The following is a 27393-nucleotide window of genomic DNA, read 5'->3' as shown; positions in this document are numbered from 1 at the left end:
AATAAATAAATATCAAAAATAAGAGATTCGAGTCCCATGTGGGGCAGAGAAAGAGGCAGATCTAGGAGGTAGTGGTGGGATGAAGTAGACGAGACAATGGAAAGACGAAACTTATAGGACGAAGAATGGCAGAACAGGGAAATATGTCGCCAAGTGTTAAAAATAGAAATACAACGATAGCTGTAAAATTATATATATATATATATATATATATATATATATATATATATATATATATATATTAATATATATATATATATATATATAATATATATATATATATATATATATATATATATATATATATATATATATATATGCCGATGCAATACCAACTATCGATCTTTTTTATCTAGAGATTTGCCTTTATCTCTTTTTGGTTCGGTTTGTCTGTCACTGTCATCTGTTGTCAGATTGTATTGCCATGTAACCGGCCGCGGCTTAACGCCATTTCATTGTTGTCACTTTTATTACATGTCTTGTTTTCATTTCGTTTCTGATTTCTTTATTTAATTTTTTTAATTTTCTTTTAACTCTCTCTTGTCTTCCCGCGAAATATTTGGTAAACCACGCGGTCCACAATCCCTATTTATGTACAAAACGGGCAAAATACATATATTATACACTTTACAGTTTACAGGAATCTTGTTATTCTCCAGCAGGTGTTTTAAAATTACAAAAGCTGCCCGTGATAGCCGAATATGTCTTCTGATTTCCGTATTTTGGATTTGCAGAAGCTGTCGTTGTAATAGCAAGAAACAAAGCACTGGTATAAACAAATGGATCTTAAACAGTCGAAGGCTTTTATAAATAAACCTTCGAAGAATAGGCCCAAAGATCTGCTAAAATAAATAGGATTTTCGGGTTTATAGCATTTATGAACCCGAACTGCTTGGTGGAAATTGTACTCTCAGATAGATGGTAAATTGTCTTATGGATTATCTTTAGGAACAGGTTTAGAAGCCTAGGCATTTTTTAGCTTCTGGTTTTTTTTTTTTCGAAGGGCAGCAAACTCAAACTTCAGCCATTTTCTTTATTTCTAATAGAGTATTTCTCCAGAGTTGTGTATGTTTTTAAGTATCTTTGTGATTATTAATATTCGTTATCCATTAGTTTGAGTAGTTTTGTATATTACCGAAGCCTGCTGCTTTACCATCCTTTAGCTGTGGTATTGCATAATGAAATTCCTGATGCAATATTCTTGGCCCGTAATTTACCTCCTCGTGTAGCACAAAGGTGTTATCCCTTTCGTCTTCAAATAGTTTCTATTTTTGTGTCTTCTATATAGTTTATTTAAATTATTACAGTTAGATAAGATGTCCTGTGATACAGAAGAATCGGAAGACGTTTCTTCTATTTTTACTAATTCTTCTTCTTCTTCTTCTTAAGGTACCGTCTTCTTTCCAAGATTGCTGATCATCATATTTGTATTATGTTTACAGCTGCTCCAAAAAGTTTATTTAAAAAACACTTAATCCATTCTCTGAGATTACGGAGCGTAGACATTTGTCTTGCTCCAAAGCTATGTTTTCCTATTCTTTTCCTGAATGGTAACTTGCAGAAGCTGGTATTTTCTCCCCCTTATCACAGATATTGTCATTTTCGTATCTTAATTTCCATTTTCATTGTTAAGTTCTGTTTTTTTTTTTTTTCGAGAGTCTTCGCAAAACCTCTTGGTAACTCGGTGTAAGTAAACTATTTTTAGTATACTTCTGTAAAGCCAGATCTCAAAAACTTTCACCTTTTTCACCATTGCTTTCGTCAGCGTGGTTGCTTCCATGCCATTTAACAAGATACAAAATATTACTTTTGGTATAAAGTTCTGTTATAAAGGAATTATTGTTTTATTTTCATAAATAAACTAATTACGTGCAATGTCAATTCGTGTCTCATGTATTGTTACTACAGTATATATTTTTCAGCGCCCATCGTAAATACTAGGGAAATTGTATCGTGTTTACTGCAATTTTGTGGTAAAATGATCCACTGTGGAATACAATGATTGACTTGCTTAATGCACGGCTTCTTGCGTTCTTAAAGAACGAGTCGTCGCGCCCAAGCCTTTGACGCAATAATTGCCATCATTGAACCAACATTAACATAGCGTTCTTTAAGAAAAACGGACGGTTAGATTTCACGTTTACGAGATATCTTAGAGGATCAATTAAGGCCTTTTTGTTACGCTACCCGCCAATTAATTGAAAAAGTTGCTTTTTAAAATTATCTCGTACTATTGAATTATTGATTAGCAGTTGAATTAGCGTTAAAAAGCCGACACGAAGACGCAAAGAACAAAAAGTTGAAAGCAGTAAATCAAGTTGGAAAGTCTTGTTAAGAAGATAACAAATAAAGATACCCACCACGATCTGAAAAATTGTTATTAAAAAGTGTAAATTGCTGAGCTTAAATAAAGAGTTTGCAATTATGATCATTGAGACAAAATAAAATTATCAAAATTAATTGCATAAAATGCACATGGACTTTTACATATTAACATTGCAATTACTGATTATCAAAAATAATAATGGAAACACCATAACAAAATCGGAAGGTATGGCAGCGGTGTATGACAAAAAAAAGTAAAGTTTGTGTAACCTTCTGGCTAAGGTTTTAGGCTAGCCCTCCACTTGCGATTGTTTAGTCGCAAGGATTGAATACATTGTTCAAATATAAGTTTATCAATTTGCGACTAAACAATCACAGTGATTAAGAAAACGCAACCTGGCTTATTTTTACCGTGACGCGATAGTCGCCTACCACAACGGACAAGCATAGACATGCATCCACTTACTATTATTTAGTCGCGGTTCTGAATTGTTCTACGACAGCTATTTTTTTGTCGTCACGACTAAAAATCGGAAGTGGAGGGCTGGCCTTAGTGTTAAGTATTGCCAGTTGCGCAAGCGCCCCTAACGTGACTTAACGGCCCTTAAGTAGCCGGGACCGATGGCTTCACGTGTCCTCCGAAGCACGGTGTATGACAAATTAGTCAAGAGACTAATATGAAAGGAAGAAGTTATTAAAAATAATCACAAATTGTGAAAGAAAAAATTAAAGTGCCGATACAGGAAGAAAAGGGAGATTATAAATTAACGGTCGAAATAGTGAAAAAACATAAGAGAAGTACAGATTAAAGTAATATTTAAGGTCTGTAATAAATGTTGTTATCTGTTGATTCCGATAATAACTTAAGTCAGATTTTTGATACTGAATTATATATATATATATATATATATATATATATATATATATATATATATATATAATATATATATATATTATATATATATATATATATATATATATATATATATATATATATATATATATATATTTGAAATCAGACAACCGTGTAAGTAATCGAGAAACATTGTCTATTTTTGAATTATGACACAGCTGCATTTTCTGCTTAACCCATTTACGGCCAAAGGTGCGTAAACGCAACCTTTATTGTTCATTTTTTTTTGGCCCGAAAATAATTTTTTTAATGTTTTCTTTTTATTGAAGTAACATCTCAATAGATTGAGGTATATAGTATCATTTTTCTTTTGACCAAAATATTACTTTTTAAATATTTTAAGATTATTATAATTTTGCATAATTTAATGATTTATGCACATCTTCCTACAAAAAATTTTTCCGATACTAATTATAAACTTAATTCATATTTTGTATTCTATAATTATAAAAATATGTTGAAATTTTTATTATTCTAAAAGCTTATTCATTTATACTTTAAAAATAAGGTCTATAATTGCATGTTTATACGATGGATTCGTATACGCACCTTTGGCCGAAACCATATTATATTTTTTTCGTAGACTAAACAATCTGAAATTACGATCTCGTCAATAGTCAATACACTTCATTCACTATTTATAAAATTGCTGTGTGCTGTAAACGTTATATTTGCTTTTTTCTTGACTTAAATCAGTTTGAAAGTTTCCTTGTGTTTATTTGTTTTATATTCCATATAAGTTGAAATGAGGTAAGCTAAATTATTATCATATGAATGCTAAATTATTATCATATGAAGAGGGCACTAACTACTAAAGAGTTAATGGCTTTGTTAGAAGAAGACTCAGACTGTGAAAATGCTGACTCACTTGATGTGGTTTATGTGCCGCCGGAAACAGATGAAATTTCCGATGTAGAAGACATTGATGATAATATTATTGGTACAGAAGGAATAAAAACAGATATTGCAGGTACATATGAAATACAAGTGAATGGGAATTCTTATGATGATATTCCTTTGAACCACAGATCAAAACTTCCAAAGAAGGAACCAGGCAAAAATAATAAATCCAAATTTGTCCCAAGTTGGGTAAAAACAGATACTCCTTCGTAGTCGGCAGTAATTCAACATCAGTCTGATCGATAGTTAGAAAATATAAAAGCCAACCATGGAGGCAAGTCACCTATTGAAGTTTTTTCACTCTTTTTTGATAAGCAAGTGAGAGCATTCGATATTTTACAAATATTTATGCATCGCAGAATAACCGTCACGATTTTGAAATGAATGATACAGATTAAAAAAAATTTATTGGCATATGTATATTATCTGGTTATCAGACTCTGCCTCAAGTTGATATGTATTGGTCGAAGGATGAGGATAAAGAAGTGCACATTGTAAGAGAAAGCATGAGCCGACATAGATTTCGTTCAATCAAGCAGAACATACATTTGTCAGATAACACCTTACTGACGTTGTTTACTAACATGATTGACAGTATGGTGGTCAATATTTGGAAAATTTTTAAAATTGCGAATGATTCTAAAATTTCCCAACTGGAGTTTCGTTTGAGATTGGTTCTTAACTTACTAAAATATAGTGGACATGTAGAGAATAGTGAAGAAACCGCTACATCATTGTCAAACTCAGTATATGGACGTCCATCTAAATTTGCTTTACCAGATGAAACTAGATTCGACAATATTGGCCACATTATAAAAAGAGACGATAATAGTGCAAGAAGAAAATGTCGGATGTGCAAAAGTAATACTATTTATTTATGTAAAAAGTGTACAGTGCATCTACACCCCGAATGTTTCGAAAATTTTCATCTTAAAATTTAATTTACAGTTAAGATACAATATGTTCCTTTTTAAAAAATTGTATGCGTATTCGGCCAAAGGTGCGTATACGCACCCACCTATTTTTCCTTTCATGAGAAAAAAAAAATTCTTTTTGGTTGTAAATTAGTCTTAATTTATGTGTTTTTAATCCAATCTAATAAATCAATTGTCAAATGTCTCTTTGTTTATTGTCTCGGCCCTTAATGGGTTAAATACTTTTGACCTTTCATGCATTACAATTTTAATTGATTGTCGCTTATAGTGTCAACTATCACGCCATTTACACTTATCTTTATAAGAGAAAAATACCTACTCAAAAAGAAGATATTTATAGACTAAGTACGTGAAAGCTGCCAATAATGTATATCATCGACAAACTAATCTATCAAAACTATTCAAAACTTCTAGTTGAAGAAAGAACTTAAATTTATATTTCCAAATGAATTCATTTGATCGTTTCCGAATACCATTTTGGAAGTTCTCGGGGTTTATTATGTTATAAATTAAACTTAACCACTGTCGTGCGTGGAATCACATTACCATGTCAAACAACAAGAAATACGAAAAATTCTTTGGTAGAGAGGAAATGATTCGGCTTAAATTAGAGCCTTTTCCAAACGCTACGCAGCTATTATGCTATTAAGGTATTAATTTCACGACCTAAACATAATAATAGTGGTGAGTTCTTAGATATAATTAGCGGCATTGCTAATGTGTAAATAATTACATCTGTTCAAGGTAGTCCATGATCACTATCTACCAAAATACTTCGTAATCACCGACTATTAATATAACTCGGCAAATTATCATAATTTGAACCTATTTTTCTTCTTTTCTAAACTCTTTCGTTCAGTATTGAAGACATTAACATCTTAGATGGCTTTATTGCATGCGTGTGCCGGTTTTATCATTATTACCATCGAGATAAGCCTGGAGGAGAAAAATATTCCGTTAATTGTTGACACTTAATTGAACCATTACTAAGAGCCACATGTAACATCTATTACTGCATTCCTTGGTTTTTATTTGAAAACTATCAATAATTTCTGTCATTACGGTTTTCCTTTTATAAATTTTTCCATATATTTTATTCCAGAACAATCCTTTTATTATTTATTAAAGACATCATGACTTTTTCATGACTCCAACAAAAAATCCTGATTTTTTCTTTCTTTCGCACTTGTTTTGCTAGTTTTTTTTCTGCAACATTTGGACTTCATCCTTTTCTTTTAACAATACTGTAATTTTGTTTAACTTATATCATATTTCTAAAACTAAGAATATTTTAAGTTAATTTTAAGTTGTTATTCTTAAGTTTTCTTACTTGTATTTGCCAATCTTTAACCAAAATAATTTTAAAAACATGATCCTAAATTGCGTAATAAGATCTGGTGTATTCTATTTTACACTACTGTATTCGGTGTTGAATACGTATAATGTTCGAATGTTGTTTGCCTATGGCATCTTAGTTTTTTATTATCTTGTGGGAACAAATTGTAATAGCCGTTATCAAAGTAGACTAGATCAAGCTTGAAATGTTTAAATTTTATCCCCATTTCATTGAAAACTACCTTTATTGGTTTTAAATTTTCCAATTTCAAGTTATTTTCATTGCATTAAATGTTACATTTATTTACGATAGAGAGACAGACAATTCAATAACCCAAAAACAATCAAATAATCTTTTGAAAATTGAGAATAGGATACTCGAATCAGATGATGTTCATGGCAAATGTAAATAGCGTTAAGAGAAACAGGAACCAGTTGACTAGCAGGTTTGTTTAACAGAATTATGGCAGTGGGACCAAAATCAGTTAATTGGAGAAGCAATATTTTAGTATATATGTTCAAAAACAAAGAAGATATTCAAGAATGCACAATTTCTTCCATATTTTCTTAGTACCTAGTCACTGCACGATATCTGGTAATATATGTAATAGATTATTAGAATCTTTAGAGAATAAATTCGGTGATCATCAAAGTGGATTCAAACCTAATCGATTTTACCACTTTTGCCACCCAAGACAATATATTCTTATTAAGAACAATTCAAGAAATAGTTTATGAATACGACACCGAACTACATAATATGTGTATAGACTTTAAATAGGCTTTAAATAGTGTGAAAAGAAACAAAATGCTGAAAAAGATATTCGAAACCTGGGTATACCTAACTAATATATCAGCCTCATAAAAATGACGTTGCAGGGGTCAAAAGCCGCAGTAAGAATAGAGGGAGAATTGACTCCCCTACTGGACGTCAACGTAGAAGAGAGAAAGGTAGACAAACTATCAACTATACTGTTCACCCTAGTTCTTGAGGCGATCACCAGAAACACCAACTTAAGCGCCCTGATAAATACCAAGTCGGTACAAATTACTGCATATGCAGATAATGTAGCTATCATTAGCAAGAGCAAGCAATGACGTATTGCTTGCTATCATTAGCAAGGAAGTATTTAGGGAAATTGATTCTGAAGCATAAAAAAGGGGATTTAAAATAAGTGAATCCAAAACCAAGTACATGACACTCAAAAGAACACCTGATAAAGAAAAAAATATCGCTATCGGTCGGTTGTGAGGATATATTTCCAGAGAGTCGTACATATTATGCCAATAAAAGATAGATGACATCAAAATGATTAGACAAAACAACCAAAATGACTATTTACGGGACATTAGTTAGACCCTAGGAACCTAGAAATGGGGATCTAAGTATTGACAAAAATAGATAAAGGTCAACTCAAGACTTTTGACAAAAAGAGAATGGGAAAAGTATATGGTCCGATGCAAGCAAGAGGATATAAAAGCAAGGGCACAACAGAGGTTCTTCTGAATGGAACGACATCGACAGGCAGACAAAGACTTATCCAGAGTTATGATGACAAAAGTAGAAGAAGAAAAAGATCATTGTACAGAAAAATCTAGAAATAACAAAACAAATGCGTATATGGTAGTTATTTACCTTGCGAAAGCAAATGAAATGGCGTCTTGAGAGTACTGCAGTAGACTACAAGTAATGAGTTCCTGGTGGTTAGTGCCGATTTGGGAGATAATAACTTTATGTAGCAGTAAAATTGCATCAGGGCTCATTGCATTTTCTTTAAATGCCATCTCCGTTACGGAAGTTGGCAATTATCATAGCTAGTCTAACTTTCGAAGCAACTGTTCTAAATAGTTTTGTTATGAACTACAACCACAACATTCTTTTAGGGTTTTTAGCTTCAGCTTTTAAACTTCTTTTTCTTATTAATTTCTATTAACACTTTAATGTTTGTAACGTGATCCACTTATGGGATCTTCAGAAACCTTTTATACGTGTCTTTTCTACATTTTAAAGGAGGTAGATCTACATATTGCCTCTGGGTTAATCATCCATACTAAATTCCATAGTTTCAATGCTTAGTCCGTATTTATTTTCAATGGCGTTCGATCAGATAATAAGAAAATTTCAAAGTGAAGTTCCTTTGTAGTTTACGTATACTGATGATTTGGTGTTATGGGTGTTACAGAAAATACTAAAAAAGAATTAAACAAAAACTGAAACAGTAATACGGAAGAAAAAGTAGTTTGAATGTCCATTTAATGATCGAGTTACTGCTACAAACTGGAAATAATATTGGATAGTGAAATAATTGTGAAATGTAATAATTTTAAGTATCTAGAATCGTATTTACAAAGTAATTTGGAGATATATGGAAATGCATACAGTAGAGTTAGATCAGGATAGATGAAATTAAACGAGGCGAGTATTGAGTTTTAATCAAACAAAATACATTGAAACTGGAAGGTGAATTCTATAAATCTTAAAATTGTACAAATTGTATAAACATTAAAGAAGAGTTGGTGAAAATCGCTTGGGCAAGACATGTCTGTGAAGGGGCTTTATAATGATATACCTAACCAAAAACAGAAAGTTACGAAGAAATTTAAATAGGATCGTCGACCTCACATAAGGATAAAGAGAAAGAAAATGATGATGATGAAGATGCTGATAGTAAGCAATATTAAGATAAGGATAAAAAAGACATCTCTTGTCTCCAGAAATAAGGCAATATCGTCATGGTTGAGTATGTGTTTAAAAAAAGGAGCATATAGAATAAAATAAAGTCAATTGGTGAATCAAATGATTTGTTAATACGAATAAAGAAACTAGCCTGGGAAAATTATTCAAATATTGAAGAAATCAAGAATATTTACATTCCAGAATAAAGGAAAATATTGTTTCCTTACTTTGGAAGCCTAAATGCTGTTAACTTGAAACTGTAAATATAAGCCATAATCCTTTATGTTAAAATATTTTGGTTTATCAACTGATTGTATGTGTACATAACGGTTCAAGAGTAAAACTGCAACCGTTATATTCCTGGAATATGCTAAAACCAACAAATAACCAGAGTAAGTCTACTCTGTTTTTAACTCCCAAACCTGCGCTGGTGGATCCAACGGTCCATATGTTATCATATTTTATTACCCTTTTAATCCTCAATAGATGTTTTTCAATTAGAAAACTGGGAGTTTTCTAATTGATTTTTGATGCTTGATATCGGATCATACCCTTAATTGACTAATAATCTACCCACCCATGCTCGTCAAAACAAAGCATAATTTGCATTTAATTGTTGTAACGTTGTTCTGTGAACCAACAGAGTTGGCGTTAATTCCCCATAATTTCCATAAAACTACAACAAGCAATTTGTCCATACAGAAACGTGCATGGACGTTTCTGACTTTTGGGCTCCGTAATTATTATATCGTGGTATCTATTAAATGAACAGTAAAAATACAATTATCGCTTAAACGGGTTCACGGTAGAGGGTCTGTTTGCCAACATAATGGTGGTGCGTAAAATGGCGTCAGTATTGCTTCCATAGTAGTTGTTTCTTTTGCATATAATTAATGTACACGACCTTTGAAAACACGGAAAATGAAGTATCTCTAGTATTATGGAGTATAATCTATAAAGTAAACATCAATTAACAGCAATAAACTGGAAAAAGAACTAAAATGTGTGTATCTTTGAAATATCCTGGTACCATTATGTGGATGAGGTAAACAATGAGGTGAGAAAAGTTAAATAAAAGTTAATGATAGTTTTTGAGATAGGTTGAAACACTGCGATTAAAATTAATTAGATTAATATATATATATATATATATATATATATATATATATATATATATATATATATATATATATATATATATATATATATATATAATATGTATATATACATGAACGCATTTTATTAGGCCTTTCCACCCGTATCCGGTGAAGATCTATGGACGTAAGATTTTAATTTTAATACTGTTTACTTTCTTACTGGCTGTTTTCAATTTTTATTTTAAGTATCACAAGAGGGTTGTATTTTTTTTTAAACCTAAAGACAATGTCAAGTTATTCGTCCATGTAATTTTTTCAAAGATTAAAAATGAATTGTCTTTGTTTATAAAACTAGCCTAGAAGAGTCGTGTGCTTGTCTGACAACAAAGACAACCACAATTTGGATTCCGTAATGTTTTAGGTACAAGGCATGCTCTTTACTCTGTACAAGTTCTGAATTAAAGATGTCAACTGCGACGTATATATTTATTTTGTCGTCTACAGATAGGCAAAAAGCGGACTTCCATAATAGAGACCTAAAAATCATCTATAATATCTACTATAAACAAATTTACAACATTTAAGTTGATTATCGATTGACAGAGGTAATCCTCGTCGAAGGAATCGATATATGGAGGAGTGGGACAAGGATATATGCTATTTCCGTTATCATTTAACATATACTATAAACATATCTTCGCATAAGCGCCGAAAGAATAAGAGTAAGAGATATTAGTCAACGGAGTGCATCTAAATATCATTAGATATGCTGACGACGCAGTACATTTTTTAAAAATTTAGAGAGTTTATATACAAAATATAACGCATATCAAATATCAGTAGAGAGTATAGGCTGGATCTTAATAAAAAGACCAAAATACATGGTAGTCGGTTACAAGTTAGTCATACAAAATACACATCTTTTGGTCAACCTACAGCGAATTGACAGAGTTAATAGCTACATATACTTTGATACCAACATAAACAGTTAACCTAACCATCAAAATAAAATAACGCATAGAAAAGACAAGATCAGTATTTATGAAGATAAAATATATCTTTAGAGGTCATGATTTCGCACTTAGAACCAAAGTCTCTAGCCTCAGATGTTAAAATAACCTTTTTTAATAATTAATTTTATTATTAAAAAAAATTATATCAATTAAACATTAAAAATTTCACTAAAAAGTTATGAATTAATTTGTTTATAAGAGATTTAAAGAAAATTAAGCTATAAAATTTAAAAACCTGGCTAATGCAGGTTATAGAAAAACGCACAATGAACATTTTAAGCTTTGGTAAATGTTTCTATGTTAATTTTTGACCAAGATATGAAACTTTTAAGGCACTCTGAGGCATACTGTCAACTCTCAATGAAGGCGGTCGCGCGTAAACCGCGCGCCTAAATCAATTTACAATATCTCGACAAAAAATTAATATATAAGCATTTATAAAAGCTTAAAGTGTTCGTTTTGAATTGTTCTATAACTTCCATTAACAAAACTGCCAACGTTTACGGCTGAATTTTGTTTAAAACTCTTATAAACAAATTAATTCGCAACTTTTCAGTGAAATTTTTAGTTTAATTTTTATAACTTTTTTGTTAATAAAGATAAAGTATTTTGCAAACTTTCGTTTAAACCAAAACAATTACCTTTAAAATGAGAGGATTTTAAAAGTTAATCACAAGTATAAAAACTGAGTTAAAGCCCAATCAAATGTCTATTTTGCAATTATTTTTCACGAAATTTGTTATAACTCTGGTCCTAACAATGGGATCAAAGTGCACCAAACGCAATATTGTTTATTTTTTTAATGGGAACAATTTTCATTTCAGTAAAATTAAATATCTCCAATAGTTTAGTAGATATAATCATCTAAAAAATGAAATTGTTAATTACAAATTATCTGACAGGTTTTCAGTCTGGTATCGTCGAAAAATCGAATCTACGCACCAAAAAACATATAGAAAACGTCAAGGAGCGAGGGGACATAACATACTGAACATCCCTTCGCACCTAGGGTATGATCTTGCTGGTAATGGAAGAACTGTGACCTTTATTTAGTGAGAGTATTTAGGTCTTAGGAGAAAGGTTGGATGGAACGAAATGGATGAAAAAAAGAATCATTATTTGGCTAATTGCAAATAAAAATCATGCAAAATTTAAAAACGTCACAATGTGTTTGGTGCAACAGCAGAAATGGAAGCAACACTCAATACAATTAAAAGAATGCTAATGCATAAGTATTTTTAAAGGTAAATCAATCAACTTGCAAGGTATATTCTGATGAGATTCCATGGTCTACTAAGCACTATACAAGAAAAGAAGAACAAGGGTGACGGATAAAAATATTTTAAAAACTTTTGAATATTTACATATTTATTAATATTTGTACCAAACGTTAACCTCTTTTAATGTGCGTCTACCTGCTCCCAAATTCACCTTTGTTGCTCGATTAATTTTTGAAACAATAACTTCGAAACAGAAAAATAGGTAAGATCAAAACCAAATCGGAAACCGATCAACCCGTCAGTTGTTTTCCTCGAACGCCGTTTTCGAAGAATTGAAACGGCTTGAAGCAAGACAGAAATGATTTTTTAATTTTTAATTATATATCTTGTTTACTATCTTCTGCTTCAGTTCATCAAATAGGGACAGGAAATTGATGTCAGGACTAAATAGTTATTAGCCAGTTGATACATTCATTAAATGGTTTAAATTATAGTCTAAAGAGTTTGAGTTTTTTCAAAAGTGGACTTAATTTGGTATTTAAAATGTCTCGTGTAACATGGGGAAGGAATTTTTTTCATTCTTCGTCTTTATGTTCCTTATAGAAAGTGCATTGACATTATAAATATATTTCTATCATAAATTACTAATCGCATATTATTCATTTAAGTAAAATAGTTACATAGTTAGAAAAAAAGAATCTTTACTTTAAGAAAAAGTTTGTACTGCTCTTATGATTATTATATACCGTCGACAATTTTAAAGGTTTTCTCATTTTCTACCTTGTAATAATAATCCAGTCGTCAGAGATTTGAACTCTAAAAACATACAAACAAGCTAAATTTTGCTGAGAAAGTCAATTTTAGGACCCAAAAAAGATGCACAAAAAGTTTACCACTTCCATTCCCGACTTCCCCGAAAAACGCCCTTTAGTATAAAGGAAACACGATGTACCAAGAATCTATTTGCCGTAAAAAATGTTTCAAACAAAAAATGTAGCTGAGATAAGTTTGAATAGAAATATTTATTAGCACCTTTTGTGTAGAATGAACCGTTCTCTCAGAAACAACGCTTGAAGTGACCGGCGATTTTGAATGCCTCAGATATCTCTTGATCAGAGTGATCTATCGACAAAAGTGAAAATGACTTTTAAAGGTAAGGAGCGCAGCGTTCGTATGCCGTTTTTGTATTTTGCTGCAAATGAAAAGAGAATTTTTATATATATTTATAAAGGTGTTAAACAAATAAGTGTTGCACGATTTTTGCCATTTTTTACGATTCTCATGAGATCAATAAAATTTTCATTATGAGAGCCTAATTTTTAAAACCTATAGCATGAAATTTCGGTTTCCAGTTTTGGCAACAAATATGATGCATTTGAAATAGGCATCCTACACCTAAAAAAAGACAGCCTATGCCTAAAAAAAGTAAAACAGTATTCAGTACTGTAAACTTAACTAGAAAGATAGTAAGGGTATATAAAGGTGTGCTGGAGAAGATGTGTTAGTTTAACTTTACTGGACTATGCAATAAATGAAACTATTAGAGGAAAATCGGTGGTTGACAATACGATACTGAAAATCAAATTGACACCAACACAAAAGAACTATGGAGGAGTGCGCGAAAAATAGAATTCAAACATCTGATTACAGACTCTAAACAGCGGTCCTCCGATATCCTATATTCCATATAACATTAGGACGACATCATATTGCATAGTTAATGGTTTTTGACCAATGGCTTTTTATTGCAACAAGAAATGCAAGATCTGTTGGGGAGTGTTGAGTTGGAAAGCATTAAAGTTGGTCTTAAAATTATTGAAGACAAGATAAAAATAATGGTGATAGATAGATTCAACACTATTCAGCTGAGTAACCACTTGCAAGAATTCCAGATAGTAGGCAGCTAAACTATCTCGGATATCTAGTATCACTAAGGATGGAAACTACGAAGAAATTCGGATACGCATTGGTACGACAACGGATAGTACGAGTTGCCTAACTAAAGTTTAGAAAGACAGATCTATCTCTCAAGTACAAATCAAGATGATATTGGTGAATGCACTTGGTATTCTTAATATTTCTATACGGGGCAGCATTCCTAACCAACTTAAGATAAAAAAACGGTTGTCCATAACATGTTCGCGGCGACTTCCACAGTTCTTTTGGGCAGGTGGTTAGCAGAAGTGACGATAGTTCACCTTGGGCCTCATTTTTGTGTATATCCTTCCTCGTACAAAATTAAAATCTGTGCTGCTTGGGCTTCATCGCAGTATCGAATTGGTGGCATATTTGTTTTAAGTTTAGTTAAATAAAAATAATATTTAATTAAACTTAATAAATTAAACTATGGTTTTTCAATATACTTAATATAACCAAATTATTATGATTTTTCCTTTACGTGAACAAGGTTTTTATGATAAAATGCACGAATGACACTAAACGCTGAATAAAACTCTAAAATTTTAAAACAATTGAGTACATTAGCCTACCATATAAGTGACATCATTAATTCAAAATTATTTTGAAATACTGGTGATTACAAAAAAAATTGTAAAATTCCAAAATATTCGTTATTTTTGTCTATGAGTGTATTTGTTTAGGTAATAATAATACTAGGTATTATCAGATATAATTCAAAAATATCCCTTAGTGACTAAAAACTCTTTTTGTCCATTGTTTTTATTTCGGTAAAATAGGCCGAAGAAAATGACCATTGTAATATTAACATTCTGTTGACTGCTATCAGTTATCCATTAGAACTATAACAAATATGCGCGTACCTACATTGTTCAGCTTCCTTAAAAATCATTTATCACTTGCATAAATTATACGTAGATTTCACCCACGCCCAGCTTAATGTGTTCATGTTTATTCCCGATTAATAAAAAACGTTTTAACATAATAAAATGCGATTGTGGTGTTGGTTTTATTGTGCATAAATTAATTTTATTCACATTTTCAACTTCGCCGTTACAATAGGTGATAAATTACTCAGAACCAGTCAGATATTACTTTGACAAGAGTCCAAATACCTCGAATTAAAATTATTTACAAGCTTCGATTTTTCTTTTTGGAGCAAGAATCTCCTCCTTAATTAGAAATAATTATGACTCTGTCTGTTTTTAAATGTGCCTTATTGGTCCCTTATATATGCCTTATTTCGTGGTCTTCCAAGTGGTCGTCTTCCTATTGGGGAAGCGTATCTCGCCCTCTTTACTACTCTATTTGTTATCATTCGGCTTATAGAATCGTTCCATTCTACTCTTCAGTTCCTACCCAATCCTTGATATTTTCCCCCTTGCATCTACGTCGTATATCTGTACTTCTAGGTCTGCGCCATAGTGTTTTACCATCAATTTTTCCTATAAAGTGTTTTCATCTCTGCTGTTTCTAACATCTTTATTGCCCTCTCTGTGCCAGGTCGTGTTTCTGTCGCATATGCCATTATTGGTCTGATGGCTGTTTTGTAAACTCTGACTTTCATTTCTTTCCCGATATTTTTATTTCTTAATATTGTTTCATTCCAACAACCTGCGTGTCTTCTACGTGCCTGTGTCGAGTATTCTGAATCGAGATGTGATGCTTAGATGTTTAAACTTCATCACTAGTTCTATTATCTGACCTTCCAGCTCCAAGTTGCATCTTAGTAAATTTGATGTTATAACCATGTATTTTGTTTTTTTTTTTTTTTAGGAAAATTAACATAATAAATTGGTGCAGCATACGTTGTAAATAATCTTTACTTTGAGAGAGTAGAATCAGAATAGTCGTCTGCATAGCAGATTATTTGATAAGTTGATTTTCTTCCATTTGGTAGGTACCTATCCTTTTTTTGTTCTTACTTTTTTTATTATTTTATCCAAAATAAGGTTCAACCATAGAGGACTCAGAGAATTTCCTTTTCTTATCCCATTGCCAGCTTCATCAGGGTCAGTTAGTTCTTCTTCTACTTTTACTTTTATTGTGTTGTTTTGGTAGATATTTTCGATCGTTTAAATTATTCCTATAGAGCGTTTCACGTTAAGAAAATAACATTAGGCTTATGGAGATCAGTGTTGCCAAAACTCTCAGGCATGCGGTTTACTAGATTGTCGATATATTTTTCGAATTTACATTTCCAATTATCATTTAACTGTAAAGTCAGAACAACTGAAGAACCACAAAGCCTTATTATCATTATGTAGTCTCAGAGAACGACATAAAATCGCTGACATACGCACACCGTATTATTTTAAGTTGTAATTAGTAATTAGATACATGCATTCCAAGCGGTCCGTTTATTTGCTTTTAAATCTCTAATAGCCGGCAAAGTGCATGATTTAACTAAGCAATATTTTCTACTGATTTCTATGATTCATGGTATATGATATTCTTACCGAAAAACAAATAAACTGTCGTTACTATAATTAAAATAAGATAAAATAAAATTGTCTTTTGTAAATACTATTTATTTAATTAAAATCATTTTCCCTACTTTTCATCTCTTGTTTCGAATGGGCACTTTTGGTCAATTACGTTAAAAAACATTAATTTAATTCATGTCTGTGAAAACGAAAATACAAATTATACAACCCTGAATCGTGCTTGTGTTCATCGTGGCATCGCTGCGCTTCCATCGTCCATAAGAAATACATGGCCCCATCTCCGCAATGTTATTTTCTTAACGTGAAACGCTCTTATCTCTCTTGCTTACAATAAGTGGGTACTGTCCTTTAATTTGGCCCGATTAATAGCCTTCTGAAGGTCCACGAAACACAGATATGCCGGTATGCCTCATTATAAATATAGCGTCGGTGCATGATCTTCCCGACCTAAAACCTATTCTTGTTCTTTTGCTAGTGTTGATGTACCAACTCGTATTAATATATTAGTGATACCAAGTGTTGACAAATATTACTAAAGTTATTTGTTATTATTTTAAGATCATACACACTTTTGGTCTGCAAAAAGACAAATTGAAAAGAAGTGTGTTTTACTCGAATCTCCTGTTTGCTTCTGCAAATCAGAAATTACTAAGTTTAACAGTTGCGAAAGAATGGAAACAAATGAACAAGGTATTTAAACTAAAACGGAGTAAGCAGTCCAGCACTCAGCATCAAAAATAATACGATCACATGAAAATGCAAAATTGAAACCATCTACAAACTGTATCTAGTGTGTAAGAAATTTGTTATGCAAATATAAACAAAAAAGATCACGAAATAATGACGTTAGAAAGAAAATACCACATAAAAAACCGAAGAAACCATTATCCCATCAGTTTGCTATTACATATATAAATTTTTTATACATATTATCAAAAAAGCCTGAAGGCTAAGTTAGACTTCTATCAGCCCTGATAACCAGCTGGATTTAGATCGGGATACAGCACTAACGACCATTAACTACTGATAAAGAACTTTACAGGGAAGTCTTCAGAATACAACAAACTATTAATACTGATATTCAAGGACTGCCAGAAAGCATTCGATACTATAAGCTAGCAGAAAATGTTAAAAGCATAAATCATCGCTACATTAACATAATCCAGCATATCTACCAAAATCCCACAACTAGCGAAAGAATATCTGAACAAAAAAACAAATAAATTCTTTATACAGCTGGTATAAAGAATTTATACAAGCAGACACCGTCTCTCCAAAGCTATTCACGGCACTTTTAGGACATACTTATAAGGAGACAGATCTGAACGAATATGATATCAACATAAATGGGTAGACGCTCAGTCAATTGAAATTCACAGATGACATCGTCCCTATAGCCGATCATATCGGTGATGCAATAATAATGTTGAAAATTATATCACGCTTCCTTGGACGACGGACTACATGAGCAAAATGCAAATAATGACTAATCTGGTACTAAATCGTAATATTGCTGTCGATGGAAAAGATATTCGGCAGAGATGACCAGATATGTGAGCTTTCACGTCGCATAGAAATAACCTGAATAGCGTTTGGTAAATTAAATCGGACTTACCCATACCTACACCTCAAAAGGAAAATCTTTGACCAGTATGTAGTACCTATACTCACTTATGGAGTGGAAACAACTAACAAAAAAGGTAAGTAGTAAACAAGATTCGCGTCAGAGGGCGCCAGATGTTGGGTATCTCTCTGAGAGAAAACGAAGAAATACGTCGTAGAACTAAAACAACAGACGCTATCAAAAGAATCACGTCGATAAAATGAAATTGGCAGGACACGTCACCATATTATCTGACAACCGATGGATAAGACCTAATGTCGAGTGGAGGCCTAGACAAAAAGCACTACGGAGCAGAGGCAGCCCACCAACCACATGAGCTGACGACCTGAAACGTGTAAGTAGTAAATGGATCCAAATCTCAGAAGACAGAGATAGATAGAAAGAGCTGAGGAAAACCTATGTCCAGCAGTGGACGCGTACAAGGTGAGGACCATGACACCATATGAACGAAACTAGTAATTGACAATCAGCTATTAGAACAAGAGTCATCTTAAGTTCCAAGTACTCGAAAGAGAAAAATCGAAATGATTTACAGTGAGTTGAAATACATTGAAGAACCCTGCAATTTTAAACCTTATAAGACAATGGCCACATCTACTAACGCAAAGAGATAATTCGAGAATCCAAACTAGAGAAATAAGATTTTAAGAGAAAAATCGAAATAATTTACAGTGAGTTGAAATACATTGAAGAACCCTGCAATTTTAAACCTTATAAGACAATGGCCACATCTACTAACGCAAAGAGATAATTCGAGAATCCAAACTAGAGAAATAAGATTTTTCAGAAACTTTCCAAATAAAATAGAACCAACAAATAAATAGAACAAATTAAAATTCACTAGCTAACCAAATACCAAACCGCAAACCCAAAAAATAAGTGTGCAACGCTTCTTGAAAATGTGGAGCAAAATTTGATCGAAACCAACAAATGTCTAAACCCTAAAATAGAAAAGAAAAACAGAAACATAAAAGATACAAATTCAAATAAACGTAAGCAAAACCTAATATTAAACAACTTAACACAACTGGAGATCGACAAATGAGAATAAATCAACTTAATACAGACTTTTTACACACTTTAAATATTTAGAATGCATAATATCAAGCAGTAGTAACAACTGATGAATATATAAATAATAAACTAAAACAAACCCGAGAATATGTAAGATAATTGAACTGAATGTTGTGGAAGAAAACCATTACAATAAAAACAAAAATAAAAATATATACCACAACAAGAAGTACCTACGACTAACGTGCCCAAGACTGGATAATTAATAGGTAAACTAAAGACAAGACAAGGAGAAAAGTGTTGGAATTACTAAGAAGTTAAGTCGGGATATAAAAATAATGATGAGATTAAGAAACATATGGATATTAACTCCAAAATAATCGATTCTGTAGATGAAAAAAACTAATCTTGCGTGAACACGTCAGAAGAGTCGACCCAGTGTTCCGAACCTATTGAATGGACTATAGGAAGAAGAAATACTTAAACATCCAGAAAATTATGTAGAGACCAGATAAACGAGGCAAAAGAAACAAAAAATATGCAAAATAGAGGTTGGCAGGATGAAAAGGGCTAGAGAAAATAGCGAAGCGAAGATATACAATGAAGAGTGTGGAAACTCCTAGTAAAAGTAATATAATTCTAAGCGTCCAAGCCAGGAGATTCTAAACTTTCCGGAATCTCTTCTACTGTCACTATTGTGATTACTATTCACTTGCCATTTACATCTTTCTCGGCGGCGGTTCCACGTGGTTTTGATTTTGGTTTTTTTATATGCTTGTTTTATCTTCTCCACAGCTTTAACAGTGTTCACGACTTAACAACGTACAATAAAACGAAATAAATATAAAATATATTAGGTAAGCGTTCCTTAAATTGCATTGTCAGTTCTTTACTACACAGCCCTGGCCCTTTCGATGCTACATATTATTTCCTGTGAAAGATCCCATGGAATTCTTGGAACGTTTTGGTATTTTTTAAACATCATTTTATTCTATATGCTGACATTGTATTATACTATTAGGTATATTTAAATTTTTTACACTATGGAAAAAATTTTAAATTTAGATGCACCCATAGAATGTGGATCTACATTTTATAATATAGGTACCTACAATGAATATTATTACCAAATAATATTCAATTTATGGTTAATTCTACTGATATGCAATAATACTGAAAAAAATTAATTTCGATATTATTTTTGTATTTTATGAATATGAAATATTTTCGTTAGTTTTGTGAGTCTTGGTTAAAAAATAGTTGTAGTCAACGTTCATAGGCATTCATAAACTAAAAGAGTCTTTGATAGCCAAAAACATAAATAAATAAATGGAAGATGTACGTAATCCATAAAAACATAAAAAAACTGCTCCAGCAGAATCCAACAACAACTTGATGGAACAATAATTATTGAATTTTTAGAACATAAATATAAATTGTTTATTCTATAAACTTCTATATAGAAGTGAAAATAAAAATCAAAACAAAATATACCAATGCAATATTTAAATTGTTTCTTTTTCTTGTTACGTGGGTATATAATGCTTTCTACCTTGACTTTTTTGTTATATTTTATAGCACTTTTTGTGTAGCCAGTTTCGCATTAGAATCATTTTTGATTTAAATCTGTTAGAGTTTACCGCTATTTTTTGTAAACCGGTGTGTTTTAAATCCTTTTAAATCGATCTTGGCAATTAACATAATATTTACCAAGTTAACCTGCAAAATATATAATAAATATCTTCTACAAAAAAAAAGCAAAAAAGATAAAAAAAAGTGTATAAGCAAAGAATTGTTGATAGAGGAACCACAATAATTGAAATTTATACAGAAACTTAGCACATGATTTTTATTTTAAAAATAAGAAAACGAGTAAAGATAGAAATAGGCATGGACATCTAAAGATATAAGAACATATATGACATAAAAATGATACAATCGAATAGATAAAAATAATTTAATCAAACGAAACTAAATAAACCAACAAAAATATAGATGTTTGAAGATGAGAAGAACTGCATATTGCAAACGTGATACATTTTTTTAAATTATTGTCTTCATAAGTAAGGATACTTGTCAGTTATAATAAGTACCTAACAGCAGACTAATTGTTTTTGTACTATTTTATACTAGTAATGAAATACAATGTATCATAAATTAAATAAATCTAGCACATACAAAAAACTCTTTTAATTTGTTCTTAAATAATCTAATACCAAGGTACTGATTCCACTCTATGCATGCACAGATAGCAAACATTTTGCAAAAAGAAACAAATTGATGTGAGCGGAGATGGCGATTTAAAAAAAATAAAAAATATTCAAAAATCTTTTAAAATAGACAATCCTAAAAGAGATTCCAGACTCCCAAATAAACTACTATTGAAGCCGCAGCTACAGACATATGCAAATTTGCTCAATTATAGACCCCGGTAGAAACTTGTGCAAAGTAATTTTCGAAATTATTGACGCTAATAAAGATTTACGTTTAATTTTCTATTAAAACCATAATATTGTGAACTTACCTCCTGGAAACCTATGTGGGAATATTCTCCCATGCCTCGACAACAGCCAGGGATACAACGGGTAACTGTCTCTAGGCTGCGCGTGCTGTGCCAACGGCGAAGGCTGTCCTGGAAAACCATGTTGGCCGCTGCTTAATGCTGCAGCCAAAGCCGCTCCCTGAAAATGGGCAGCCAAGGCGAACGGATGCTGTCCATGGTTGTGCATCATTTCTGGTTGTAAGAAACCATTTTTTGGTACCAAGTTGGGATCGTACGTAGGGTTAGGCCGCACTAGCGTGTGTGCTGGTATACCTGGTACCATTATAGGAGGTTTGGGAGAGATTGGCGGAGATCTTTGAGGAGAGCTGGTGTATTGCTTGGGTGAACCATTAAGTCTATTTTCAGCGTCACTACTGGGCGAAAGAGGTGCGGAACTCTCTGAGTAATGGAGAGGCGAATGTTGCGGACTGGCTTGATGTGCTCCGCCGACTATCGAGTCTATCGAAAAACCTATTTTCGGCTTCGAAGGCACAGCAACTATAGGAGTAGGTGCCAGAGGCATCATGGTTGGGTTTAAGCACTTAAATAAAGACAAACTCTGTAGCGCTAACATTGATTCTTCCGGATATTTGGACAACGCGATTTTCTTAACACCATTGTCACTAGTTTCAACACTAAAACACGATCCGTCGGATAATAGAAAATTGCAAGTCACTTAACACTTTTGTTTTTTATTAACAGTTTGCGTTAACAATAGTTATGTTCGAAAGAATTATCACTTTACACTCGTTACCACAGTTCGTTTTTAAAATGTGGTGAGCGATAATGACTGATTTAAAAACGTCGCTGCTGCTACCACTTACAAATCTCGTGAGTTAATAACTGGTATAAACGTTGTTGAAGAGTTTAGCTGGGAGGGGGAGTAAGTAGGGTGTAGAGGACTAAGGATTGGTTTACGGCGTTCAATCCCAGCGATAGAAAGCCGGCTCCTTATTGGCGGATACAAGCGATGCAAATGGAATTAGGTTCTTGGTAAACGCCCCTTATTTGCACGGTGAAAAACCCGTTTAGAGAGCGATAAATGCAGCGATATTACACTTATGGCATAGTTAGCGTTAAAACAAACAGGTTATTCGTTAAGACTTTTTTACGGATCAAGACGGCCGGTTGACAGTCGCATATTTGTTTTTGAAATTATCGACTGGGTAACGCCTTTGCATGCGCGCGCTGTGAGTGAGGCGGAGCTCAATGTCATTTAGTTCTAGTAATTGAGGTGTCAGCCGAGTTTTAGTTGCTGTTTTTATTGTAGTACCCACTCGGACATTTTATGTAATTATAATTTTTTGTTGGAAGAATTAATTGGTTTATTTAGCGTCAGGTTTTCAGACGATTGAATAATCGATATAATGACTGAGAGTTATTAAATTAGTTAGATTCCAGGTATATTTGACATTAAAATTATTTAAGTTGTTCGTTAGTTTTTATAGCTTTATTTTAATTTAACGTGGATATATGTGTACCTACTTAGCAGTATCATATTTAGAAATCATTCGCATTCGATACTACATTTGTATAGAATACTAGCATCTATGTATAGAAATCAGTAGAAACTAAGCGAAAATATGCTCCCGAGTTCGCCTGTTTTAAAATTAAATATACCTAGTTACTGTATTTTGCTCTTTTGTGATAGTTTTTTAGGATTTCATTGGTCTTCTGGGACTTTTTGGATTTATTTTTTTTTATCTCATCAGATTATTTTCTAAATATTTCATTTCTTTTATATTTTTTTTCAGTTATTTTATATTTTTTTTCAGTTATTTTATATATTTAATCTTGGACCTCATCTTCTTTTTTAATGTTACATATAAATATAAATATATAAATTTAATTATATTGTCTAAAGCGTGACACAATTTTCCACAATATTATTGTCGTTTGAATTCATTTATTGCCCCGTTTTGCTTTTTCTATGATATGGCTATTGCATATTTTGTACTTTTTTACTTGTGTATGATTGTCTTTGTTCCTAGTACCTAATAATAATTATATTAAAAATTATTTTTATAGTGTAATTTGTTGATTTCGTTTTTTTTTCTATTATAATTTCACTTTGCCGCTACTTCATTATATCTACCTGGATACTAATTAATCATACATAATAATTTTGTATTTTTTTTCATAGCTAATGTTAAAGTGTTGCTATAACAACTGTTTTGAGTAGATAAAGTATCACTTTAACCACAAGGGTAGATAAAGTGACACTTTAACAGCAAGAGTAGATAAAATGTTTTAACTTTTTTTTATTCAATAAAATTTACAAATTCAAACACATTAAGGATTAAAAACAACTGAAATTTTACAATTAACATTATTAGAAATATCTATTTTTGGACCATCACAACTTGTACTCGTTTGCTTAAACACATGTTTGCATTTTATATTGGATACAGAGTAATTCATATCCCTAGCAACGGAGCAACACAATTGCGATTTTTGTGCTAAAAATTACAATTTTCTTTGAAATTATATTTTTTACCTGAACTTGAAGTCTTGCTATAGAAAAAAATGTTGTATTGTACACGACGATAAAATCGCATTATCTTCTCGAGCATAATTAGCGTCTCGACTGACGTCTCGACGCTAAAAAACGCTCTCGTAGATAAAGTACAATTTTATCGTCTTGTACAATAAATAACTATTATTTTTGTTTTTGTGGTAATTTTTGTTACTTTTTATTGATTTCGTTTTATTGACTGTCTCATAAGTAATTTATGTTTATATTTGAGGGGCCCAGAAGCAAAACCAGCAATCCCCACTTTGACAAATTTTTCAGGAAATAGAATTTTTTAATAAAAATTTAGCGTTTTATTTTTTTTTTGTTTTTTGTTATTTATATTTATTTGTACATTGGCTTTAGTTATTCACAAAATGAACCTAATTATTTCATTAAATTTTAAGTAATTAACAATTTAAGTTTCCTGGAGATTCCTGGTTTTGCTTCAAACACTTGAAGATTGCCGATTTTTCAACAGAAAAACAATATATGAATGCAAAAAAACACACAAATTCCTTGAAACTAAATTTTTATTGAAAAAATCCTTAAAACAAGTATTTAGGGAACAAAAAAGTTTTAAACAACCAAATCGGAAATTTCATCACAAGCATCAGCTTCTCCTTCAATATGTTCAATATCTCTTTTTTCAGAATCAATAATATGTTCTAGCGAGCAGAACACTTTCGTCCGGAATATCGTAATGAGTTCAGTTTTACCTTAAATTTTTGCCTGAAGAAATAACACTTTCGTCCAAGTCAAATATTTTTGCATATTTTGCATTTTCGTCCAGGGGTCGAGCTCAGCGGGGATCAATGCCATAATTAAAAAAAAAAGTTATCTTACTGCGTTATAAAATTTATTATCTTAGATTAGTGAATTTCATTTACAACTTACAATATAAATAGCAAATAATAATAAACTTACTTAAAAACTAAAATAATGGGATGTATATTTATCATATTCCAGCCTAGTAATAGTTTTTTTCATTCAAATTTTCTTTTTTACTTTTCAAAAATTTCTCACGAACTACAGTTTTGTTATTAGGTCTGTTATATTTATGAATACTTTGAATTCTAATGTAGATCTTATTTTGATATTGATTGATAGCCTCTAAAAACACGAATATATTTGGATGGTATGTATTAAAAGATTTATGTAAATCAGAATGGAAAGATTCACATGCATTGGTTGTTCTCGTAGTTTCTGATGATTTTGCAGCCCACAGTATCAATGGAAATGTTGAGTTTTCATCAACATAAATATGTCCCAACTAAATAATTAATAAAAGCATTTAGTTCGACACTCTCGGGCATAATTTCGATCAGATCAAAAACTAAACAATCACCGACTTCTTGGTGATCTAGAAAAAGAAGACCAAAGCAATAACCAATCAATTTTCTCATTTCAGTTCTGTTTTTGTGATCATTTGTTAAGCCAAGTTCTTGAATTTTACCCCACCAAGCCTGCGAAAGATGAAATCTACATCCGATTATTTTAGATTGACCCCAAACTGATTTAACAGCCTCATGAATTGATTTTTCAAAATCGATGACAATATCTTTTGGAAGAAAATTTAAAGTTAGCTCTAAACATTTGGTCCTTATCAAATTGAAACATGTTTCATATGTAGATGATAATTTATCTGGCCATAAACAAAATACTAGTGGAATGTAGTGGCCATTGTAGTATCCATGAATTGTAAACATTTGATAATAGAATTTTGGGCAATATTTAAATGTACCATCCATATATATTCTAGAACACTTACATAAATGTCCGAGATTTGTCTCACAAGATATAATAGTCAATTTTGCACTCTTATCATTTACTAATAAAATGTTTTCATTTCTAGACGTGATGATAGGGTCCTCTAATTTTTCTAATGATTCCAGTACTTCTTCTAACGTTTTTGGCAAAACTGGGAGTAATTTTCTTCTTACATTATAAATACTTCGTTTCACTGATTTCAAATTCATAATAGTTAAATTGGTATTTTCTTCTTCACTTAAAACGAGATGTAAAATTTTCCTGGGTTGAGTACTTATATCTTCTGCAGCTTTACGCTTAGCTGCTACTCTTACAAACTGTTGTTGAATGCAGTTGGCCTCCAGACTATCATGAGAATGATTTAAGTTTTGTCTAGAAATTACTATATCATCCCCAATTGTGTAGACGGCAGCGTTACAACCTTTGGTACGACATCTCCAGCGTGATTCCCCACTTTTTAACTTTTCGGAAAAATTGAATTTATAGTTATTCACGAATAAAAGAGGAGCATCTCTTTTCGTTGCACTTTTTTTCGCCACCATACGTTTGCCGAAATTCTTCATAACGTTTCAAGAATAAATGATTTTCATAACACAATTCAAGACTATAGCAATATAAACACTGAGAATATTTTCACAAATGAATAAACTCCAAGATTCGTACATATTTATATATTTAATATTAATTGCTTCTTCGAAAAGCATTACGAAAATTTACCTGACCCTTTGGACGAACTTGTATACCTCAATTTTAGGGGTTTGGACGAAAATGTATACCTTCTTTTATGACACTCATTATTTTGGACGAAAGTGTAATCGCCGGTTCTAGCGTATCATTATTCGTGTTTAAAACGTTATTATAAAACTCAAGATTTCTTAAGTTTTTCCACTCTTCTCCAAAACGTTCCAAAGTTTTAATGGGTTAACTTCATTGATAAGTCCCAATTTAATAATATCAGGATTAATTATCGTGATATCTTTTCCAGCCTTACAAACACTTTTTGGTTTTCTAATATCGCTTCGATAGTGCGGCTCTCCCCGTACCAAAACGTTTAATCCATTTTTAGTCTTGGTTAAAATAATACGTTTAATAACTAAAAACTTAAAATGCCAAGAGACAGAGCCTTTTAACACCCTATAGGCTTCTTCTTTA

General features: G+C 31.8%; 2 protein-coding genes across 2 annotated transcripts in view; both read right to left on the bottom strand.

Annotated features, from left to right (window-relative positions):
• Nucleotides 1-22807, bottom strand: part of LOC140434522 (homeotic protein empty spiracles-like) — a 139699-nt gene extending 116892 nt beyond the window's left edge. Inside the window, exon 1 of the mRNA XM_072522855.1 lies at nt 21942-22807. Within this exon, the coding sequence (XP_072378956.1) occupies nt 21942-22533 (592 nt within the window). The 5' untranslated portion in view covers nt 22534-22807. The remainder of the gene's footprint in view (nt 1-21941) is intronic.
• A 2917-nt stretch (nt 22808-25724) lies between these two features.
• LOC140433673 (uncharacterized) lies at nt 25725-26804 on the bottom strand. Its single transcript, XM_072521653.1, has one exon. It carries the CDS (start codon nt 26802-26804, stop codon nt 25725-25727), a length of 1080 nt encoding a protein of 359 aa, XP_072377754.1.
• Between the last annotated feature and the right edge of the window lie 589 nt (nt 26805-27393).

Source organism: Diabrotica undecimpunctata, chromosome 2, assembly GCF_040954645.1.
Source record: "Diabrotica undecimpunctata isolate CICGRU chromosome 2, icDiaUnde3, whole genome shotgun sequence".
NCBI classification, from domain to species: domain Eukaryota; kingdom Metazoa; phylum Arthropoda; class Insecta; order Coleoptera; family Chrysomelidae; genus Diabrotica; species Diabrotica undecimpunctata.
This window is presented reverse-complemented; position numbering and strand designations above follow the sequence as displayed.